Source organism: Oncorhynchus clarkii, chromosome 22 (genome assembly GCF_045791955.1).
Source record: "Oncorhynchus clarkii lewisi isolate Uvic-CL-2024 chromosome 22, UVic_Ocla_1.0, whole genome shotgun sequence".
Lineage (NCBI taxonomy): Eukaryota > Metazoa > Chordata > Actinopteri > Salmoniformes > Salmonidae > Oncorhynchus > Oncorhynchus clarkii.
Window position 1 is genome coordinate 5779411 of NC_092168.1, and position 23152 is coordinate 5802562.

Below are 23152 nucleotides of genomic sequence, written 5' to 3' on the forward strand. Positions count from 1 at the left end.
TTTCTTTTTTGTATTTTTTGTGAGTGTATAATGTGAAAGTGGGTTTAGATGTTTGAAAAAGTAGCATTGTATAGCCTAACGTTAATATTACTAGCTCCTTTCAGGGAAACAAATGTGTGTTTTACCAGTTTGTCCGGAATGCACAACCATAGTTTTGCAATTGGATGTTTGATAGTAACAACACAGAGTAACGGTATGTTTTCTAAACAAGCCTAAAGATTATTTTAGTGTTGACTACTGCAGCTGGTGTAGCAAATTAGCAATAATGTTAGCTAGCATTTTCCAGCTAGCATTTTCACCACTTAGTACGCATGCCTTGACGCCTTCACCACGGCAAGGTTCAGAGATTTATGAGGTGGGAGAGTGAGTATTGTAGGTTTGTAAAAGTGATCGGGAGTTTTTCCAGACATATATACACACACACACACACACACACACACACACACACACACACAACTGCAGTACACATTGTCAGGACACCCTGAGAGATGCTGTTCATTCCCGGGTAAGTTTTTTGTGAATATTCAACCCAATCACATCGGGTTTACAGATCCGTTCATATCGTCTGAACACCAGCCCATTCGTTTCCCAATGTTCACACTGGGTGTGCCGAAGCTGTATATGTGTGACACCTTGATAATTTCTGAAAACCGTTAGTTTGAGGGAAAGTGATCTGGAATGTTCAACCCAGAAACATGTATTTTCATTCAGTGAGGATATCCCAGGTTTAAGAACAATGCAGTGTGAAAAGGTCTATACCACAAATCAGCTACTTTGATCACTTTCCCAACAAGTTAGACAAAAACTTAGAGCGTATGAAATCTTAGTCTACTTCTCTGCTTTTCAAATCTAAAATCTTCCACTACCACAAAAATACTTTTAAAGAATTAAAGCAGGTCTCACTATTTTTTTTCATGGAAAATTACCATCTAGTTTGTGACTCTTTTTTTTATAGCTTTATTTACAAACCGGTGCCTCACCTCCCTATTTCCTTGTGGATGTCATAGTAGTCAGTCAGCCGGCGCGTCCTCCTGAGAACGGTCTCCTCGTCCTCCATTGTATCCTCCTTGTCTTCTTTAACTGCAAGGTAGCACAGAAGTGAGGACACAATTACAATGTAGCCTAATTACAGGCCCACATTTCATAGTATTCGGGCCTGTGTTAATCACATTCCCAACTGCTAATCTGCCTCTACATAGCTGCATCTCAACAATCTGACTGTTCACTCCAAAATGAAAGTATGTCAGATGTTTTTAGTCCACAAAAGTAGTCTAATATCAAGATGAATCCATGTCCTTCGACTTCGGTTGTGTAGATCCGGCTGTCTACTCAAATATCCTAAATTAATTGAAAAGATAATCACAGAATAAAACAACCAGGAAATTAGACGGTACTAATATTTTCCTGTAATTTGGGGATTAAAGAATATAGCTGAAACGATACAACTGGTGGCCTAGGATGTGGATATATCTCATCATTCGTCTACTTTGAGGTCTGAAAACATCAGACGACTATGCCTCTGTGTCAATACTGGAATGCATATTTGATTGAATGGTACCCCAAGGCTTACCTGAGCGCACGGTGAGCTCAGCCTTACAGGACACAGAACCAGCCAGGTTCTTGGCTGTGCAGGTATACACCCCTGAATCTTCTGGACTTGTGTTGAGCAGCACAAGGGAGCATTCGTTGTCATCATACACAAAGGTGATGTGACTACTCTCGCACAACAATGTATCATCCTAAAACAAAGTAACAATATGTCACTCTGGAATTAATCAAATTTCATGAAAATAAACATGCATATAATGTGGACACGCTTTAAAGGAAATTCTGCCACTTTTCAACCTCATATTCATTATCTCCACCACCAAACCATTGTCTACATTTGGGAAAATAGTGCATTTATATGATCTGTGGGAAAAAAGATAAGAAAGGTCCTAAAAAATGCTTTTCTTTGAAATCATAGAGTAGGATTAAAAGAAAACAACAACTGTGATTTTGAAATCTTACAATGAGTTTCTAGCCATAAGGAGGGTATTTTCAATGCTCCCCACATCACCAAGAATCTCATAGTGTTTAAAAATCACAGATTTTAAAATGTTTTAAATGTCATTGAGTAGAACTTCTCAACTTTATATTTATTTCTACAAAACATAGAAATGTGCAATTTTCTCATATGTAGACAATGGAATTGTGATGGAGAATGAAAATAAGGTTGAAAGTGGTGGAGTTATCCTTTAAATTATGTGCAGCTCATAAAGGCATCAGAAAGCCTTCACAAAGCCTTCAGAAAAACAACATAAATGTCACAAATAATCTACAACAGTATGTCATGCTTTATAAAGGATTCATAAATGCGGCATAACTGTGTGACATAACAACCAACGTCAAATGTGACAATGTTGAATGTCGAATGTGACACTATGTAGAAAATGAAAAACTGTAAGCAATTTAAAAAGATATATATACCACCACCTATAAGGGAGCTTGGCGAGTGGGAAGGCAAAGGGGCAGGTACTCGGGCACATGTACTGTAGACCCTTATCTGTGTACATGCCTGCATGGCTACTTCAATAGTTATTTCAAATAATTTTGGTGACTTCACAGCAATTGCTAATGTTAGCTAGCTAGATAGCTAGCAGCATAAGCTAGCTAGCTATATCAATACAGAATGTAGCTGGCTACAGTACCAGTAAAAATATAGGACACACCTAACGTAAACTCGTACATCGCCTTGGTCCGTACAATTGCCCTTATTTTAACGCCCCCAAAACATAATACTTCCAGATCAACTGTAATGTCAATACCATTGTAAAGCACAACTTCTCCCCTTCACAACAAAATCAATTACATGACCTAAACGCTGCCCGTTTCGGCATAATTCAAGCAGGCAATGAGCCCCGTCGGGTCTTTTTATAAATTGCGGGTGGGGAAGAAAAACTAATGCGTGGTAGTGAAAAGGAGAGGAGATGTGTGGGAAAACTGCTTTTTTTCACTTGATCTGTCCAACTTATCACCTTATCGCCTCTAAAATGTAAATAAAACACTATAAAGAGTTTATATAATGTGTCATTACATACCTATTTGAAGGTTTGTGTCGAATTCAAATCTGGTTTTTAGGGCTAAAGTGCTAAAGTGATCTTAGAAGTAAACAGCGGCTTTGAGAATGATGATCGCATGCAGTGATGACGCAAAAAATGACTAGGTATCCCCCCCTTACCCCCGTCACTGTCCATTTCTGATAGAAGTGGAGAGAGATTGTAAGACAGAAATAGTTGCTTTATGCGTGCTGTACGTTACGACATGAGACGTCAAGATGTAACGGAGGGTCAGTTTTTTCAACTTTTCTCCAATACTATAGAGCCATTACCATGTCTATCAACGCTTGAATAGAAACCTAGTTCACACCCCCGATTTTGACGTCAACACAGTCGCTACAGTCCCATTCGTTATCTTTGTAGCCTTGTTTGAATGTTGCGGTTGCGCACATTTGTACGGAATGGGGTGAGTTTACATTACTCATTACAGGGTTTTTCTTTATTTTTACTATTTTCTACATTGTAGAATAATAGTGAAGACATCAAAACTATGAAATAACACATATGGAATCATGTAGTAACCAAAAGAGGGTTAAACAAATGAAAATGTATGCTATATTTGAGATTCTTCAAAGTAGCTGCCCTTTGCCTTGATAACAGCTTTGCACACTCTTGGCATTCTGTCAACCAGCTTCGTGGCGTAGTCACCTGGAATGCACCTGGAACTTTTTGTTAAAAAGTTAATTTCTTTCCTTCTTAATGTGTTTCAGCCAATCATTTGGGTTGTGACAAGGTAGGGGTGGTATACAGAAGATAGCTGTAAATGGGAAAACTAGACACACAACATAGAATGCCCACTCAGCTCACGTCCTGACCAAAACTAAAACAAAGAAAACACAAAAGAACTATGGTCAGAACATGACAGTACCCCCCCCCCCCCCTTTGTCCGCTTCAGTCTCCTCCTAGGAACGGCGACCCTCGCAGCCGACCCTGACCTGGGAACCCTAATAAATGGGCCCACAGGACTGAGGGACACCTCTGGACTAAAATAACTCCTCCGGACTGAGGGGCAGCTCCGGACTGAGAGGTAGCTCAGGACTGAGGGGCAGTTCAGGACTGAGGGGCAGCTCAGGACTGAGAGGTAGCTCAGGACTGAGAGGTAGCTCAGGCTGGTTGATGGCTCTGGCGGCTCCTGGCTGGCTGACGGCTCTGGCGGATCCTGGCTGACTGGCGGCTCTGGCGGATCCTGGCTGACTGGCGGCTCTGGCGGATCCTGGCTGACTGGCGGCTCTGGCGGATCCTGGCAGACTGGCAGCTCCTTTTAGACTGGTGGCTCCTTGCAGACTGGCGGCAGACTCTAGCAGCTCTGGACAGGCGGGAGACTCAAGCAGCTCTGGACAGGCGGGAGACTCTAGCAGCTCTGGACAGGCGGGAGACTCTAGCAGCTCTGGACAGGCGGGAGACTCTAGCAGCTCTGGACAGGCGGGAGACTCTAGCAGTTCTGGACAGGCGGGAGACTCTAGCAGCTCTGGACAGACGAGGCGCACTGTAGGTCTGGTGCGTGGTGCCGGCACTGTTGGTACTGGGCCGAGGACACGCACCTCAGGGCGAGTGCGGGGAGGAGGAACAGGGAGTACTGGGCTCTGGACACGCACAGGAAGCCTGGTGCGGGGGGCTGCCACCGGAGAGCTGGAGCTCTGCCAGTGCGGCGAGGTGGAATAGCCCGCACTGGGCTGTGCTGGCGAACCCGGGGACACCATGCGTAAGGCTGGTGCCATGTATGCCAGTCCAAGGAGACGCACTGGAGACCAGATGCGTAGAGCCAGCTTCATGGCACCTGGCTCGATGCCCACTCTAGCCCGGCCGATACGAGGAGCTGGTATGTACCGCACCGGGCTATGCACCCGCACTGGGGACATCGTGCGCTCCACAGCATCACACGGTGCCTGCCCGGTCTCTCTCGCTCTTCGGTAAGCACAAGAAGTTGGCGCAGGTCTCCTACCTGACTTCGCCACGCTCCTGTGTGCCTCCCCCCGGGGCTGCCTCGGGGGGAGACTCCATTTGCCGGTATCCCTCCTCACACTGCTCCAGAGAATCCCAGACGGGCTCCGGCACTCTCCCTGGTTCGACCGCCCACCTGTCTATCGCCTCCCAAGTAGTGACACAGTCCAGATCTCGCTCCCATGTCCAGAATTCCTGACTTTGCTGCTGCTGCCCATTACCATGCCGCTTGGTCCTTTTGTGGTGGCTGGTTCTGTAACGGTTTTCTTCTGTGGACGAAGGATCGGACCAAAGCGCAGCGTTGTTAGAGTTCAACATGTTTAATAAAGACCATAAACACTACAAAATACCAAAACAACAAATGTGAAAAACCGAAACAGTCCTATCTGGTGCATAGACACAAAGACCGAAGACAACCACCCACAAAACCCAACACAAAACAGGCTACCTAAATATGGTTCCCAATCAGAGACAATGACTAACACCTGCCTCTGATTGAGAACCATATCAGGCCAAACATAGAAATGGGAAAACTAGACACACAAGATAGAATGCCCACTCAGCTCACGTCCTGACCAACACTAAAACAAAGAAAACACAAAAGAACTATGGTCAGAACGTGACAATAGCCCTATTTGGTAAAATACCAAGTCCATATTATGGCAAGAACAGCTCAAATAAGCAAAGTGAAATGACAGTCCATCATTACTTTAAGACATGAAGGTCAGTCAATCTGGAAAAAGTTTCTTCAAGTTACCATCCTCAGAAAAAGTTACCAGCCTCAGAAATTGCAGCCCAAATAAATCCTTTACATTGTTAAAGTAACAGACACATTTTAATATTAACTGTTCAGAGGAGACTGCGTGAATCAGACCATGGTTGAATTTCTGCAAAGAAACCACTACTAAAGGACAGCAATTAGAAGAAGAGACTTGCTTGGGCCAAGAAACACAAGCAATGGACATTAGACAGATGGAAATCTATCCTTTGGTCTAATGAGTCCAATTCTAGTGTAGAAGTCAGGTGCAGGAGGGCAGAGAGTTGTGATCAGGCGCACACTTTATTTGGCAACAGACGGACTCAACCGCGTCAAATAAACCTCCAACCAAAGGCAAAAGTGAAAAGCGCAACAAAGTCACAAAGATGCAAAATGTTTAACAATTAAACATACTACGGGTTGAACATGGTACCCGGAGAAACCAGCCTGGCGCGTCACACAAAACACATAACAAAAACAATTCCACACAAAGACATGGGGGGAACAGAGGGAATATATATGTAGTATGATTAGGGAATGTAAACCAGGTGTGCGAGAAAAACACATGGAACAATGAAGAGTGATGGCTAGAAGGCAGGTGACGTCGACCGCCAAACGCCGCCAGAACAAGGAGAGGAGCCGACTTCGGTGGAAGTCGTGACAAAATTTGCCATTTTTGGTTCCAAGTGCCGTGTCTTTGTGAGATGTTGAGTAGGTGAACGGATGATCTCGGTATGTGTGGTTCCCACTGTGAAGCATGGAGGAGGAGGTGTGATGGTGTGGGGTGCTTTGCTGGTGACACTGTGTGTGATTTATTTAGAATTCAAGGCACACTTAACCAGCATGGCTACCACAGCATTCTGCAGTGATACGCCATCCCATCTGGTTTGCACTTAGTGGGACTATCATTTATTTTTCATAAGGACAATGACCCAAAACACACCTCCAGGCTGTGTAAGGGCTATTTGACCAAGGAGAGTGATGGAGTGCTGCATCAAATGACCTGGCCTCCACAATCAACCAACCTCAACCCAATTGAGATGGTTTGGGATGAGTTGGACCACAGAGTAAAGGAAAAGCAGCCAACCAGTGCTCAGCATATGTGGGAACTCCTTCAAGACTGTTGGAAACCCATTTCTCATGAAGCTGGTTGAGAGAATGCTAAGAGTGTGTAAAGCTGTCATCAAGGCAAAGGGTGGCTACTTTGAAAATATATTTTGATTTGACTACTAAATTATTCCATATCTGTTATTTCATAGGTTTGATATCTTCACTATGATTCTACAATGTTGAAAATATTAAAAATAAAGAAAAACCCTTGAATGAGTGGGTGTGTCCAAACCTTTGACTGGTACTGTAGCTAATAGGCTCAGCTAAATAGAAATCCCCCTTATGTACTCAATTAGCTATATCTCAAAGCCACACTCTTGTCATGAGACTTGTAAATGAAAGAGGCCTAAATAGTCCCTATAATATTTACTTTTGTATTGTTACAGATACTGTTTGTGCAGGACAACAGAGTGGAAAATCCTTATTATTGAAGGTGAGTCTAGCTCAGAAAAAAGTTAGCTAGCTAGCTGGGTCTATTTGTTTTTTAGTCTTAAAAATGAAATGTATTAATTGCATTCCGTTTGTTGTTATTGGATTGAGATGCAGCATATACATTTCTTTGCATTGGTTGTTATTGCATTGGTTCCTGTGTTGCTTTGACTCTTATCTCTTAATAAGCTCTCCAGGTGCTTCTACACCTGCATTGCTTGCTGTTTGGGGTTTTAGGCTGGGTTTCTGTACAGCACTTTGATATATCAGCTGATGCAAGAAGGGCTATATAAATTTGATTTGAGGTAGCCAATGAAGGCACTGAGATCCAAGCTGTCCCCAGTGCTTGAGATGCCCTCCTCCTCTACCTCACCCCATTCCTCAACAAGTTCATTCCCAGACTGCTGCACTAACTGCCAACATCGCTGATAGGTTAGGACAGACAAACATCTTTCATTTAAGACATTTGATAAAAGTTATGGTTTGAGCATCCATCTATTCACTCTTGGACATTGTTTTAAAATATCTATCTTTTGTGTTTCTTCAAATGCAGTGGTGACCTGTGATGGGCTATGAGTGACAGAGTGGCATCGGGCGTACGTTGTTGTCTTCCATAGGAGGAGAGGGAAAGGGAACTCGCAGAAGATGTTGAAACCCTTCTAATGGAAAGACAACATGACAAATATACTACGCCAATCATAATTATATTATATATTATTGATTATTGATTATTGATATACACTACTGATGATGCGCTCCCCAAATTTCACCAGGCTCACTGTTCATTAACTCTTGGAAGTGCTTGCACAAAGGATAGTAACATCTCATCCTGTGTTCTTGGAATCTGAATATCTGGACTTGTCCAGTGACTGCTGAGAAAGATCAGCTGACAACAGGGGAAAGTCTTTGTGGCGGCACGGAGAGACGGCTGACAGGAGGGAATAGACCCCACTGGGACAGTCATGGGGTAGCTTCCCATTTCTGTAGTTTCCCATGCTTCGCAGTATGTTGGAAACACCCGCTTTTAGCTACAGAAAGTCAACATACGAGAATACCCCTAGAGTCTGCGAGAGCGGGGGCGGAAGATGACTCATCGGCTGACAACATGGTAACGACTGGACCGGAAACGACTACGAGTAATGAGAGCACAGCACAAGAGAACACCACAGCAACTGTCACAAGTTCTGCTGCAACAGCGGGCCACAAACAGATGCAGGTATGTGTCTGTGGTTGGAGGAAAGTTACATCACACCATGGGTTGAGGATCCACCAGGGGAAGAAGGGGTGTTTGGGTAAAGAGAGACAGAGGCCTCGCATTGATTACTTTCTGCGAAAGCGATCAAATCAGTCGAATGAAGCACAGCAACTGGACGCAAACCATAGTTTGCAGTGCATCAGCACCACTGTCATGGAGGACGTAAACTCAAGCACCGAAGTAACAACTGAGGTGGAACCAACAACAGGAGTGGAACTCACCGAGCCTCCCAGACCTGCAGTCGAGAGGAGACTACCAGGGCACAGGCCGTATGTGAAGTGGCCTGGCGCCAGTGACAAGAAGTTGTGGGAAACAGTGAATACTGACCTTACCTTGACCCTCGAGAAACTTCGAGGCACAGTGGAGAAGAAGTTGGAGAGGATGGGGGACATTATCTATGAGTACGGGACAGAAAGATTTGGAGTGGAAGAGGCAAAAGGCGGGAGAAAGGTTCCAACCCCACCAGTTTCCAGGAGGCAACAAGAAATCAAGCGCCTCGTTCAAGAAAGGCGACAGCTTAAGAAACAGTGGAAGAAGGCCTCGGAAGTGGAAAAGGAGGGCATAGAGGCACTTCAGGCTGATATCAAAACCCGGTTGGCATCCCTCCGCAGAGCAGAGAACCTACGGAAACGCAGAAGGAAGAAAGAACAAACTAGAACTCGATTCTATAAAGATCCCTTCAAGTTCCTTAAAAGTCTCTTCACAAAGGAAAAAAGTGGAGCTCTAAAAACAACAAAGAAAGACCTAGAGGAGCACCTGAGAACAACAAACTTTGACTCAAAGCGACATGAACATCTGGCCATTCCATCAGATATCCCACCCATTGAACCCCCGGAACATCATATTGAGACCAGCCCTCCGACATGGAAAGAGGTGGAAAACACAGTTCGACGGGCAAGAACAGCATCAGCCCCGGGGCCAAATGGAGTCCCGTACAAAGTGTATAAGAACGCACCAGACGTCCTGAGGTTCCTCTGGAGGCTTATGAGAACAGCTTGGAAAAATAAGATAATACCCAAAGTGTGGCGTAGGGCAGGTGGGGTCCTGATCCCTAAGGAGAAGGATGCAGTGAACATCAGCCAATTCCGCCCAATCTCCTTACTGAATGTCGAGGGTAAAATCTTCCTTAGGGTCATTGCCCAGAGGATGGCCGAGTACCTGCAAAGGAATGCGTACGTCGATACATCTGTACAGAAGGCAGGAATATCAGGGTTCTCTGGCTGCTTGGAACATTCCAGCATGATCTGGCACCAGATCCAAATGGCCAAGGTGGAAAAAAGGGACCTCCATGTAGTCTTTCTTGACCTCGCCAATGCATTTGGCTCTGTGCCCCATGAACTCCTGTGGTCTGCCTTCAGATTTTTCCACATACCGGACACCATCACAACCCTGGTGAAGTCGTACTTCCAGGATCTGCAGTTCTGCTTTACCACCTCAGAGTTCACCACCTCATGGCAGTGCCTGAATGTAGGTATAATGGCGGGATGTACCATTTCTCCGTTGGCATTCATAATGGCAATGGAGGTTATCATCAGATCCTCAAAATGGGTTGCTGGTGGACAGCGAGTCGACTCTGGTTTCCGCCTCCCTCCACTCAGAGCCTACATGGACGACATTACAACATTGACCACCACTGTCCCATGCACCAGGAGACTGCTCAGAAAACTCGAGGAGAACATCAGCTGGGCCCGTATGAAGATTAAACCATCCAAGTCACGCAGCATCTCGATTGTGAAGGGAGTACTCTCTGACCTGAAATTCTTCATCGGAGATGACCAAATCCCAACAGTGTCTGAGCAGCCGGTAAAAAGCCTTGGAAGGTGGTATGATGCAAGCCTGAAGGACAAAGACCAGGTGCAACAGCTGCGCAAAGACATCAGTAGTAGCCTACAGTCCATCGACAACACCCAGCTACCTGGAAAGTTAAAGGCCTGGTGTCTGCAGTTTGGTCTCCTACCCCGGGTGTTGTGGCCCTTAGCAGTGTATGAGGTTCCAATCTCAACAGTGGAGAAGATGGAAAGAGTAGTCACAGGCTACTTAAAGAAGTGGCTCGGAGTTCCACGATGCCTTACCACCATAGGCCTCTATGGAGATGGTGTCCTCAAGCTGCCCCTCACCAGTCTAACAGAGGAATTCAAGTGCTCAAAAACCAGGCTCCAGATGACACTGAATGAATCTCGAGACCCAGTGGTGAGCAACAACGCGCCGACCTTGGCAACTGGGCGCAAATGGAGGCCAGGAAAAGCAGTCCAGGAGGCAACAGCAGCCCTCAGACATGCTGACATTGTAGGTCATGTTCAGCAAGGGAGAGGAGGCCTTGGGCTAACTAGCCGTGCTGCTTGGAGTAAGGCCACTGCACCAGAGCGGCGGAAGATGGTAGTGCAGGAAGTACGCCATCAGGAGGAGGCTGCAAGGTGGGCCAAGGCAGTCTCTCTTTCCAAACAGGGACAGTGGACTCGATGGGACAGTGTGGAGAAGAGGAAGATAAGCTGGAAGGATCTGTGGGCCATGGAAGCGAGGCGGTTGAGCTTCTCCATCAGAGCAACATATGACGTCCTTCCAACACCAGTTAATCTTCACCAATGGTATGGTGAAGATCCGGACTGTGCCCTCTGTTCCATGCCAGCCAACCTCAGGCACATTCTCACAGGGTGTAAAACAAGCCTCACTCAAGGACGCTACACTTGGCGTCACAACCAAGTCCTTAAAAACCTTGCGTCCGCCCTGGAGGACAAGCGAGCTGCCACCAACTCCCTACCACCCCCAGCAGCATCACACCTCTTACGGACAAACTTTGTCCACGAAGGGGCTAAACCACCGAAGCGCGGCTCGACACCATTAGAGCGAGACCAGCTGCGCTTGGCCCGCGACTGGAAAATGCTAGCTGACATTGGCCGGCAACTTGTGTTTCCTCCGGAGATCGCAACCACCACCCTAAGACCTGACATGGTGCTCTGGTCCCGTTCACTCAAGAAGGTCTTCATCATTGAGCTCACAGTACCCTGGGAAGACTCAGTAGATGAGGCTTATGAGCGAAAGCATCTGCGCTATGCCGATCTAGCTGCCGAAGCACGGCATCATGGCTGGAACACAGAAGTCCGACCAGTGGAGGTGGGCTGCAGAGGTTTTGTGGCAACATCTACAACCAGACTGCTTAGAGACCTTGGAATTAAGGGCCAGAGCCAGCGTTCGGCAATCAAAGCTGTATCGGAGGCGGCAGAAGGCAGCAGTCAGTGGCTCTGGATGAAGAGGAAAGACCCCAGCTGGGCCCCGAAGTGAGAGGGCCAGGAGGTATGCGGTCAACAATGCTTGACTCAGGGAGGAGGATGCCCCTGCCATGCATAGTCCCATGGGATGTTGGCTATCATCAACAAGGCAACTCCTATGACTAATTGGGAATGGGACGCAAGCGTAGGATTGATCACCCTGTCGCTGGCCGCCTTTGGGGAGGGTGTATAGTGTGAAAGGCCGAAACACCCTAGGAACCAAAGGTACACTACTGATGATGCGCTCCCCAAATTTCACCAGGCTCACTGTTCATTAACTCTTGGAAGTGCTTGCACAAAGGATAGTAACATCTCATCCTGTGTTCTTGGAATCTATATATATTATATATTATAATTACATCATACTTTATTGGTTTATTATGGAATTTGACATATTAATGCCCTGATCCAATATATCTTCCTGATCACATCATTAATTAGAATTTGTTTGAAATGTTGTTTTCCCCAATAGACCCATTTGGCGATGTGGCCAGGAAGGAGGTTCCTGCCATCCTGCCTCCATCATCATACAGAATGAATGGGGAAATGATTCACCCCTAATATACAACCTGTAGGTATAGAGGCTAAATAATAACACATAGTAGGACCATTTCTACAATGCAGTTCATCTGTCCTCTCAGTGCAGCAGAGAAATGCCCTTATCCAGATGTGGTGACAAAGGCATATCTAACAGACCAGCTAAACTTTCTTTGTTGTTACTTTCAAGGTTGGATCCAACATGCAGTACCTCCAGCATGCAGAGGCAGGAACCATTCATCCGCCAGCTCGGGGACAAGTGTATTTGTGTATTTGTATTGTTTTCACTTTTATTTGACCTCTCTTGTGTTAGCAATAGCGAGGGGACAGGGTCAAGTAATATAGAGTCTTTATGGATGTGTTATGAATAACCAAACGTGTCTCACTTCAAATGAAGTATTACAGGACACTACATAAAGTGCCAATAAATAGATTATAAACGCACTGCCGATTTATGAAAGTTATCTCATGATGTGAGGGGAATTTAGATGAGTCAATGGACCAGCAATGCATGTGTTTGTGTGTCAGAGCCAATATGATTTAGAGTAGTCGAACCGGAGACTACCTAGCCACCAGGTATTCTGTTCCCGTGCTGGAGACCAGGGGTCGATTACAACCTGTTACAATCTTTCAGCAGGGTGTATGACAAGGTTTTAGACGTTTTGTGATGGCTCAATTTAATAGGATTTATAAAGCCTTTGTAAGCCATGCTTTTGTCACCCTTTAAGAAGCACAGGATTATGTCATATACAACACGTTTGACATTGGTAATGATGCCACATTTATGAACAGTGGTGTAAAGTACCTCAGTAAAAATACTAGTATTACTTAAGTAGTTTTTTGGGGTATCTATACTTTATTATTTATATTTTTTTACCACTTTTACTTTTACTTCACTACATTCCTAAAGAAAATAATGTACTTTTTACTCCATACATTTTCCATGACACCCAAAAGTACGCACAATTGGCCCATTGTAGTTCGGGTTAGGGGAGGGTTTGGCCGGAGGAGCTTTACTTGGTTCATCGTGCTCTAGCGACTCCTTGTGATGGGCCGGGTGCCTGCAGGCTGACCTTGGTCGTCAGGTGAAAAGTGTTTCCTCTGACACATTGGTGTGGCTGGCTTCCGGGTTAAGTAACCGGTGTTAAGAAGCGCGGTTTGGTGGGTCATGTTTCGGAGAATGCATGACTCGACCTTCGCCTCCCGAGAATGGTGCCATCTGGTTTGCTTAATATGAGGAATTTTAAATGATTTATACTTTTACTTTTGTTACTTAAGTATAGTTAAAACCAAATACTTTTCCTCAAGTACTATTTTACTGGATGACTTTCACTTTTACTTTTATATTAAGGTATCTTTACTTTTACTCAAGTTTTACAATTACACCACTGTTTATGAACTCTTTATTTGGCATGACATAGAGTCATAGATTATTTGTGACACATCTATGTAGTGTTTATGAACACTTTATGAAAGCTTTATGAAGTCTTTATAAACTAATTCGAAACATAATTTGGAGTATCCTGTCACTACAAGTCATTGTTTATGTACCTTCTAAACAGTTACCAGCTGGGTACCTAGATTCTGGTTATCAAACTAGTTATCTATAGAGTATATATATTGCATGAGTGCAATTTCATAAAGGGTTACAATGATATACACCTTAAACCAAAGGATGTCGGGAATGGGCTTGCCCTCCACAACCACAGCCAAGCAAGGTGTCTCCCCCATGTGCACATCCACATCCTCCATGATGGACTCAAAGGTTGGTGGTGCTTCAGAGAGAACAAGAAAATGTGTTAGATACTGTTGTCACATTATTCAGTATGTCGATACTCAAAGTATCATGGCAAGGAAACAAAACATGAAGCACACAACATTTCCTGACGATGTACCTGACGATGTATGCAGCAAGACATTTTGAAAAAGTAGCTAACTTCTTAATGGCCATTACTATAGTGGATGAGAAGAGTTTCCACTCGCAAAAAATGCAAAGCTCTTTGAGCAGCTGCAAAGAGAGTTACATACTGTAAATTCAATCCATTATCATAATCTGTCATTATTGCACTCACCTGCCATGTCCACACTAAAGATGCAGGAGTCGACGCCAAACTTGTTGGAGGCAACACACATCAGTTGACCCACATCGCCACTCTTCACCCTCATGATCTTCAGAGAGTGCTGGTCATCATCAGGCATACTCATCTCATACAGCCCAGGTTTGATTGCAAGGACCACTCCACTCCTAATCGCAGAGAACAATAAGGCAGCTTAGATATCCCATTGCCTTGGTGATGTTACATTTTAGGGGTAAGAACTTTTGTTGTGTGTCTGTTTCACACATCTTATATTTTTATCCTACAGTACTTGGTATTAAAATGGCATTCTTGCACACTGGCGTATTTGTGAACTCAATTGTTGTGAAGCAAACAAGAAGGCCAGAGAACGGGCATGGTGCTTTCAAATACAGTTAAGAACAATATGGCCAATTGATTGAGGGCACAGTGGGTTGGGGTATGGTGCTGGTTGCTGGCAATATGAAGGTTGTGAGTTTGATTCCCACATGGGCCACATACACTGAGTGTACAAAACAAGGACATGTGATGGAAAATGTTATGTTTCTCCTTTTCCAATAATCAATGTCTTTGTTCATGCAAGTGACTGACTGAATCCTCACTACCAGTATCTGCAATTTGGCAGTACGCCCATAACCTTGTTTTGAGAATGAAAGGATATCTAAAAAGGAAGCTCCCACCAAAGTGTATCTTTGAGAGTGTATCTCTTCCCTTGTGAATTGGCTGATGTATTTTATAAATTCAGCACATTACATATTAATCGTAAAATAATAGACAATGTGAAGTAGAAACTGAATATCCAACAGAAATTAGTAATACATATTAAGAGGTAACATTGTCAGGGTAGACTAAATGAAGGGATCTCCCAAATTAAGTATTGCCTGGCCATTTTGTTTGTTTTTACCAAATTAATATTTGTTAGTGGTGTTAATACTGATTTATTGTGTGGGGTCTTTTTATTTTGGTTTTAGTGGGTTTTTCATGGGTTAGAAAGGATGCACCTTAACCTCTTGACGCTAGGGGGCACTATTTTTATGTTTGGAAAAATAACGTTCCCAATGTAACCGGCCTATTTCTCAGGCCCATATGCTAGAATATGCATATAATTGACAGATTAGGATAGAAAACACTCTAAAGTTTCCAAAATTGTCAAAATATTGTCTGTTAGTATAACAGAACTGATATTGCAGGCGAAACCTGAGGAAAATCAAAGCAGGAAGTGGCTTCTATTTTGGCTCCATGTTCCATAGCCTGCCTTCGCTCCATTTAAAGAGATATCAACCAGATTCCTTTTCCTATTGCTTCCTCAAGGTGTCAACAGTCTTTAGACATAGTTTCAGGCTTTTATTTTGAAAAATGAGCGAGAAAGATAACATCGCGTCAGGTGTTCGCATGAGTTTTGCTCACGCAACAGAGTTTGGGCAGCCATTGCCTCTCCCTCTCCTACTGATAAAGACAGTTGCGGTTGATATATTATTGATTATATATTTTAAAAACAACCTGAGAATTGATTGTAAAAAACGTTTGACATGTTTCTGTGGACATTACGTATATTATTTGGAATTTTCGTCTGGGTTGTCATGATCGCTCTTTCCTGTGGATTTCTGAACATAACGCGCCAAACAAAGGTTGAGGTTTTTTGGATATAAAAATAATCTTTACGGAACAAATGGAACATTTATTGTGTAAATGGGAGTCTTGTGAGTGAAAACATCCCAAGATCATCAAAGGTAAATGATTAATTTGATTGCTTTTCTGATTTCGTGACCAAGCTACTTGATGCTAAGTGTACATAATGTTTTGTCGAGCGATCGATAAACTTACACAAACGCTTGGATTGCTTTCGCTGTAAAGCATATTTTCAAAATCTGACACGACAGGTGGATTAACAAAAGGCTAAACTGTGTTTTGCAATATTGCACTTATGATTTCATGAATATAAATATTTGTAGTAATATTATTTGAATGTGGCGCTATGATATTCAGCGGTTGTTGATGACAATTATTCCACTACAGGGATGGATAGCGTCAAGAAGTTAAAGGGCACACAAATTGTGAAGTGTCTGTTGTCAGGGGTTTGGTTGCACACATGTAAATTATATTGACAAGAAATGTATTGAAACCCCCAATGCAAACCTGACACACAAAATGTTTGCCATTTTTTAAATATCTTTAAATAATGTCTGAGGTACAGGGAAAGAAACACTCACTTAACCTCTCTGCGCACGGAACCAGGTAGCGGGATGAAATTCGACAACATACGGTGATCGCTACATAAATAGTCATATTAAACGTTCATGAAAATACAAGTGTCTCACATGTTTCGAAAGCCTAGAATCTTTTTAATCCAACTGCGTTGTCAGATTTAAAAAAGGATTTCTGCGAAAGAATACGATGCGATTATCTGAGGATAGAGCCCCATTAAAAACAACTATTTCAACCAGCACAGGCGTAACAAAATCACAAACTGCAATAAAATAAATAGTTTACCTTTGACGATCTTCCTCTGTTTGCAATCCCAATGCTCATTGTTACACAATGAATGGTCTTTTGTTTGATAAAATCCATTTTTATAGCCTAACACAAAACATTTTGTGAACCTCTTGTGTAGTGAATTCCGTCTCATTCCATTTTCGACGACACACTAGAGGTAAATACACACACAAAATGTGACTTTTCCTGTCATGTTTGGTTTCATTGCAACTGGTTTGTTTGTAACACAACCAAACCTGATGGGTCATTTCGCGGGACATATTAACTGAAAGAAACCGATTTGAAGACAACAAGTAATGACATCATTGTGCACCAATTATTTGCCCTCTGTTTCGTTGATTGACTGTATTTTAACCCAATGACCACTGATCGTCTTGAAATCTAGCTGGGTAGATAGCCAATGAGCTGAGGTAAACGGCAATATGTAATGTTTATGTGTTGGAAGACCAACCCATGTAGTAAACTCCGGCGTAAAGAGGGTCATTCGCCATTGAAGTTTCATACCGGAAGGGGCAACGCATGTTGCGCACAGCATTGTTTTGGTAAAGCTCATATTCAGCTGTTTATACACTGCTCAAAAAAATAAAGGGAACACTTAAACAACACAATGTAACTCCAAGTCAATCACACTTCTGTGAAATCAAACTGTCCACTTAGGAAGCAACACTGATTAACAATACATTTCACATGCTGTTGTGCAAATGGAATAGACAACAGTTGGAAATTATAGGCAATTAGCAAGACACCCCCAATAAAGGAGTGGTTCTGCAGGTGGTGACCACAGACCACTTCTCAGTTCCTATGCTACCTGGCTGATGTTTTGTTCACTTTTGAATGCTGGCGGTGGTCTGCATGAGTGGTAGCATGAGACGGAGTCTACAACCCACACAAGTGGCTCAGGTAGTGCAGCTCATCCAGGATGGGACATCAATGCGAGCTGTGGCAAGAAGGTTTGCTGTGTCTGTCAGCGTAGTGTCCAGAGCATGGAGGCGCTCCCAGGAGACAGGCCAGTACATCAGGAGATGTGGAGGAGGCCGTAGGAGGGCAACAACCCTGCAGCAGGACCCCAGACCTGAATCCAATTGAGCACATCTGGGACATCATGTCTCGCTCCATCCACCAACGCCACGTTGCACCACAGACTGTCCAGGAGTTGGCGGATGCTTTAGTCCAGGTCTGGGAGGAGATCCCAGGGAAATTATAATGAGTAAATAGGACACACCTAAGTGTCGTTAATGTCTCTTGGACGGTCTTTGCCGCCCTCTGGTGACATGTGGAACCAACACAACCAGTGTTGTTTTTTTGGGGGTGATGCATGAATCACAATGTGAGTCATATGTCCAAAGGGGGAAATACCAGTCCCCTGGGGCCCTTTGGTAAATATGCAAATCGATTTTCTTAAAACCTTTTGTAACTACCCATCCCGGATCCGGGAGAATTGTCATACTAGAAAATATTCATATTCATGAAGTGAAATATATTCAAACACAGCTTAGCCTTTTGTTAATCACTCTGTCATCTCAGATTTTGAAAATATGCTTTACAGCCAAAGCAAGACACGCATTTGTGTAAGTTTATCGATAGCCTAGCATAGCATTATGCCTAGCTAGCAATGAGAACTAACTGAACAGACAGAGACCTCAAAAAACAAAATTCTGAACGGTTAGTCCTCTGGGTTTTGCCTGCTACATAAGTTCTGTTATACTCACAGACATGATTCAAACAGTTTTAGAAACTTCAGAGTGTTTTCTATCCAAATCTACTAATAATATGCATATGTTATCTTATATCTCATGAGTAGCAGGAAGATGAAATTGGGCACGATATTTATCCAAAAGTGAAAATGCTGCCCCCTATACTTTGAGAAGTTAACCTGTCTCCTTACCTTCATCTACACTGATTGAAGTGGCTTTGACAAGTGACATCAATAAGAGATCATAGCTTTCACCTGGATTCATCTGGTCAGTCTATGTCATGGAAAGAGCAGGTGTCCTTAATTGTTGTACCCTCAGTGTATACTAACTATGAGTTAAATTGTACCTTCAAATTTAAAGCATCTGCTTAAAATAACCATGTTAATACATTATTGTTATTGTTTCAGCTGTAGTGATACAGTGTGTGACTTGCCTCTTCCAGATAACTGAAGCGTTGACGTGGTTCAGAGTGATGGTGATGCTGAATGACAGGTTCTCCTGGACATAGACTATGTCTGGCTTATCAATGATCACCGGACCCTCCTGAAGATATGGACCTTGGAAGAAATTAAATCTCTTTAAAGGGATAGTTCATCACATTTTCAAAACTACATATTTGTTATAAGCCTTGTCAGCAGTCTTTTGGACAAGGAGAGAGTGCAAGCCATTCTTACATGTTGTTATTAAACCAGCCCTTGCCACGAACCACTAATATAGGCATCATGTCATCAATTCATGTTGCCCTCATTTGATGGCTCATACCTCTGTTGACAAGTTGCACTGGGTCTGTGGACGGAGAGGGTTTGCTAAAGGCCTTGGTGGTGATTGACAGGACCCTGAAGGCATAGCAGACTCCTTTGGAGCAGCTGGTCACTGTATAGCAAGGGTCTTTCAGACTGGACACTATAATGGTCCACTGGATCGAGCCCAGTGCTTGTTGTTGGATGGCATACATCAACGTGTTGGGATCTGCAATGGCAAAAATACATTTTTGATACGTGTGAATACATGTAGACAGATTATAACCTTTGACCTGTTGGAATGGCATTCAAACAGAATGAACTTGAACATATACTACACTGAAGAAAAATATAAATGCAACATGCAACAACTTCAAAGATTTTACAGAGTAACAGTTCATATAAGGAAATCAGTCAATTTAAATTAATTCAGTAGGGCCTAATCTATAGATTTCACATTACTGGAAATATAGATAAGTATCTGTTGGTCACAGATACATTAAAAAAAGAAAAAGGTGTGGATCAGAAAACCAGTCAGTATCTGGTGTAACCACCATTTTCCCCATGCAGAGAGACACATCTCCGCATAGAGTTGATCAGGCTGTTGATCGTGGCCTGTGGCCGGTGGAATGTTGTCTCACTCCTCTTCAATGGCTGTGTGAAGTTGCTGGATATTGTCAGGAACTGGAACACGCTGTCGTACATGTCGATCTAGAGCATCCCAAACATGCTCAGTGGGTGACATGTCTGGTGAGTATGCAGGCCATGGAAGAACTGGGACATTTTCAGCTTCCAGGAATTATGTACAGATCCTTGCGACGTGCCCGTGCATTATCATGCTGGAACATGAAGTGATGGTGGCAGATGAATGGCACAACAATGGGCGTCAGGATCTCATCATGTGCATTCTGTGCATTCTAATTGCCATCAATAAAGTGCATTTGTGTTGCCATCGATAAAGTGCATTTGTGTTCATTGTCTGTAGCTTATGCCTGCCCATACCATAACCCCAACTCCACCATCGGGCACTCAGTTCACATCAGCATCCTGCTCGCCCACACGTCTGCCCGGTACAGTTGAAACCGGGATTCATCCTTGCAGAGCACACTTCTCCAGTGGGCATTGAAGATGAGTCTTTGCCCACTGAAGCCGGTTACGACGCCGATCTGCAGTTAGGTCAAGACCCTGGTCAGGATGAACAAGCAAAGGAACTTCCCTGAGATGGTTTCTGAAAGTTTGTGCAGAAATTCTTTGTTTGTGTGTATGGAACATTTCTGGGATCTTTTATATCAGCTCATGAAACATGGGACCAACACTAAATGTTGTGTTTATATTTTAGTTCAGTATAGAGCTTATCCTGTACTACGAAAATGGATATGATACTTCCAGCCTCATCTTACTCAATATTCTTAATCAATAAATGATTCACCCTGGTGCCGTATCCTTTGATTATAAACTTGGTAATACCAAATACAGTAAAGATATACAGTGGGGCAAAAAAGTATTTAGTCAGCCACCAATTGTGCAAGTTCTTCCACTTAAAAATATAATAGAGGCCTGTGAAGACTTACAGAAAACGTTTGACCTCTGTCATTGCCAACAAAGGGTATATAACAAAGTATTGAGATAAACTTTTGTTATTGACCAAATACTTATTTTCCACCATAATTTGCAAATAAATTAATAAAAAATCCTACAATGTGATTTTCTGGGAAAAAAAATCTCATTTTGTCTGTCATAGTTGAAGTGTACCTATGATGACAATTACAGGCCTCTCACATCTTTTTAAGTGGGAGAACTTGCACAATTGGTGGCTGACTAAATACTTTTTTGCCCCACTGTACATCATTCTTCACTTCATTTTTATTTTTCATCGGGTGATGTTACAACTGTCTAGCAGCTAGCTTTTGAAATACAGGGAACCATGGTTTCACAATCCACATTATAATGAATGATAGAAATGCTAGTGAAATGAAAATTACCAATAGAGGGATCCAGCCTCCGGGGTTTCTTCCAGCTCAGGGTGATAGTCTTGCCAGTAACCGCCTCTATTACTGGGGGCCCATCTGGAGGGTCTGGAAGAACATCTGAAAATAACCAAACAGTAAGTGTTTAACACCATAAGTGTTTTTTATCTTCGATAAAAATGTATATCCCCCTATTCATATAAACAGTGTCCCTTTACCACCTACCCTACAGTAAAGGACTAACTTCTTGAATAGGAGGATATACATTTTATAATAGATTTGAACAATTGTTAGAAACGTTTGTTAGGGCTGCAGTCCAAACACATTTTTACCCTCTAAGCCCTCGCGCTAGCAACTTTCCATCGGGGGAATCCCCATCGAAAATGGATACAGTTCGATTGCAATCTTATGTGGAGGTTCAATTCACTAAACTTGACCACTCTGCCCTCGATTTTGCTAGAAGGAGCGAGTGAACAACTTTGATCACTTGTGTCATTGATATGACCCACAAATCAATGCAAACTGTAGTCATGTGTCATACTCCAGCGGCCGCGAACTGTCAAATTGAATCAACAGGGCTTTATTTTCGGTATGTCAGATACATTTATTAAGCTAGCTTGCAAAAACAAAATATACACTAATGTTCCAAATTTTGGGGTCACTTAGAAATGTCCTTGTTTTGACAGAAAAGCACATGTTTTGTCTATTAAAATAACATCAAATTGATCAGAAATACAGTGTAGACATTGTTAATGTTGTAAATCTACATAGGCGTACAGAGGCCCATTATCAGCAACCATCACTCCTGTGTTCCAATGGCACGTTGTGTTAGCTAATCCATGTTTATCATTTTAAAAGGCAAATTGATCATTAGAAAACCCTTTTGCAATTATGTAAGCACAGCTGAAACTGTTGTCCTGATTAAAGAAGTGATAAAACTGGCCTTCTTTAGAAAGGCCAGTTGAGTATTTGGAGCATCAGTATTTGTGGGTTTGATTACAGGCTCAAAATGGACCAGAAACAAAGACCTTTCTTCTGAAACTCGTCAGTCTATTCTTGTTCTAAGAAATGAAGGCCATTCCATGTGAAAAATCGCCAAAAAATAAGATCTCGTACAGCGCTGTGTACTACTCCCTTCACAGAACAGCACAACCTGGCTAAAACCAGAATATAAAGAGAAGTGGGAGGCCCCAATGCACAACTGAGCAAGAAGACAAGTATATTAGTGTCTAGTTTGAGAAACAGATGCCTCACAAGTACTCAACTGGCAGCTTCATTAAATAGTACCCGCAAAACACCAGTCTCAACATCAACAGTGAAGAGGCAACTCTGGGATGCTGGCCTTCTAGGCAGAGCTGCAAAGAAAAAGCTACATCCCAGACTGGCCAATAAAAATAAAAGATTAAGATGGGTAAAAGAACACCGACACTGGACAGAGGAAGATTAAAAAAATTGTTATGGTCAGACAAATCTAAGTTTGAGGTTTTCGGATCACAAAGAAGAACATTCGTGAGACATGCAGAAAAAATGAAAAGTTTCTGGAGGAGTGCTTGACGCCATCTGTCAAGCGTGGTGCAGGCAATGTGATGGTCTGTGCGTGCTTTGGTGGTGGTAAAGTGGGAGATTTGTACATGGTAAAAGGAATCTTGAAGAAGGAAGGCAATCACTCCATTTTGCAACGCCATGCCATACCCTGTGGATGGCGCTTTATTGGAGCCAATTTCCTCCTACAACAGGACAATGACCCAAAGCACAGCTCTAAACTATGCCATAGCTATTTAGGGAAGAAG

General features: G+C 43.1%; 1 protein-coding gene across 1 annotated transcript in view; it reads right to left on the bottom strand.

Moving 5' to 3' along the window:
- The window catches only part of LOC139380049 (striated muscle preferentially expressed protein kinase-like), a 215872-nt gene that overhangs the window by 35377 nt on the left and 157343 nt on the right, over positions 1 to 23152 (bottom strand). Inside the window, 7 exon segments of the mRNA XM_071122517.1 lie at positions 981 to 1080; positions 1571 to 1739; positions 14056 to 14168; positions 14466 to 14638; positions 19089 to 19212; positions 19418 to 19624; positions 21378 to 21482. Of these exon segments, the coding sequence (XP_070978618.1) occupies positions 981 to 1080; positions 1571 to 1739; positions 14056 to 14168; positions 14466 to 14638; positions 19089 to 19212; positions 19418 to 19624; positions 21378 to 21482 (991 nt within the window).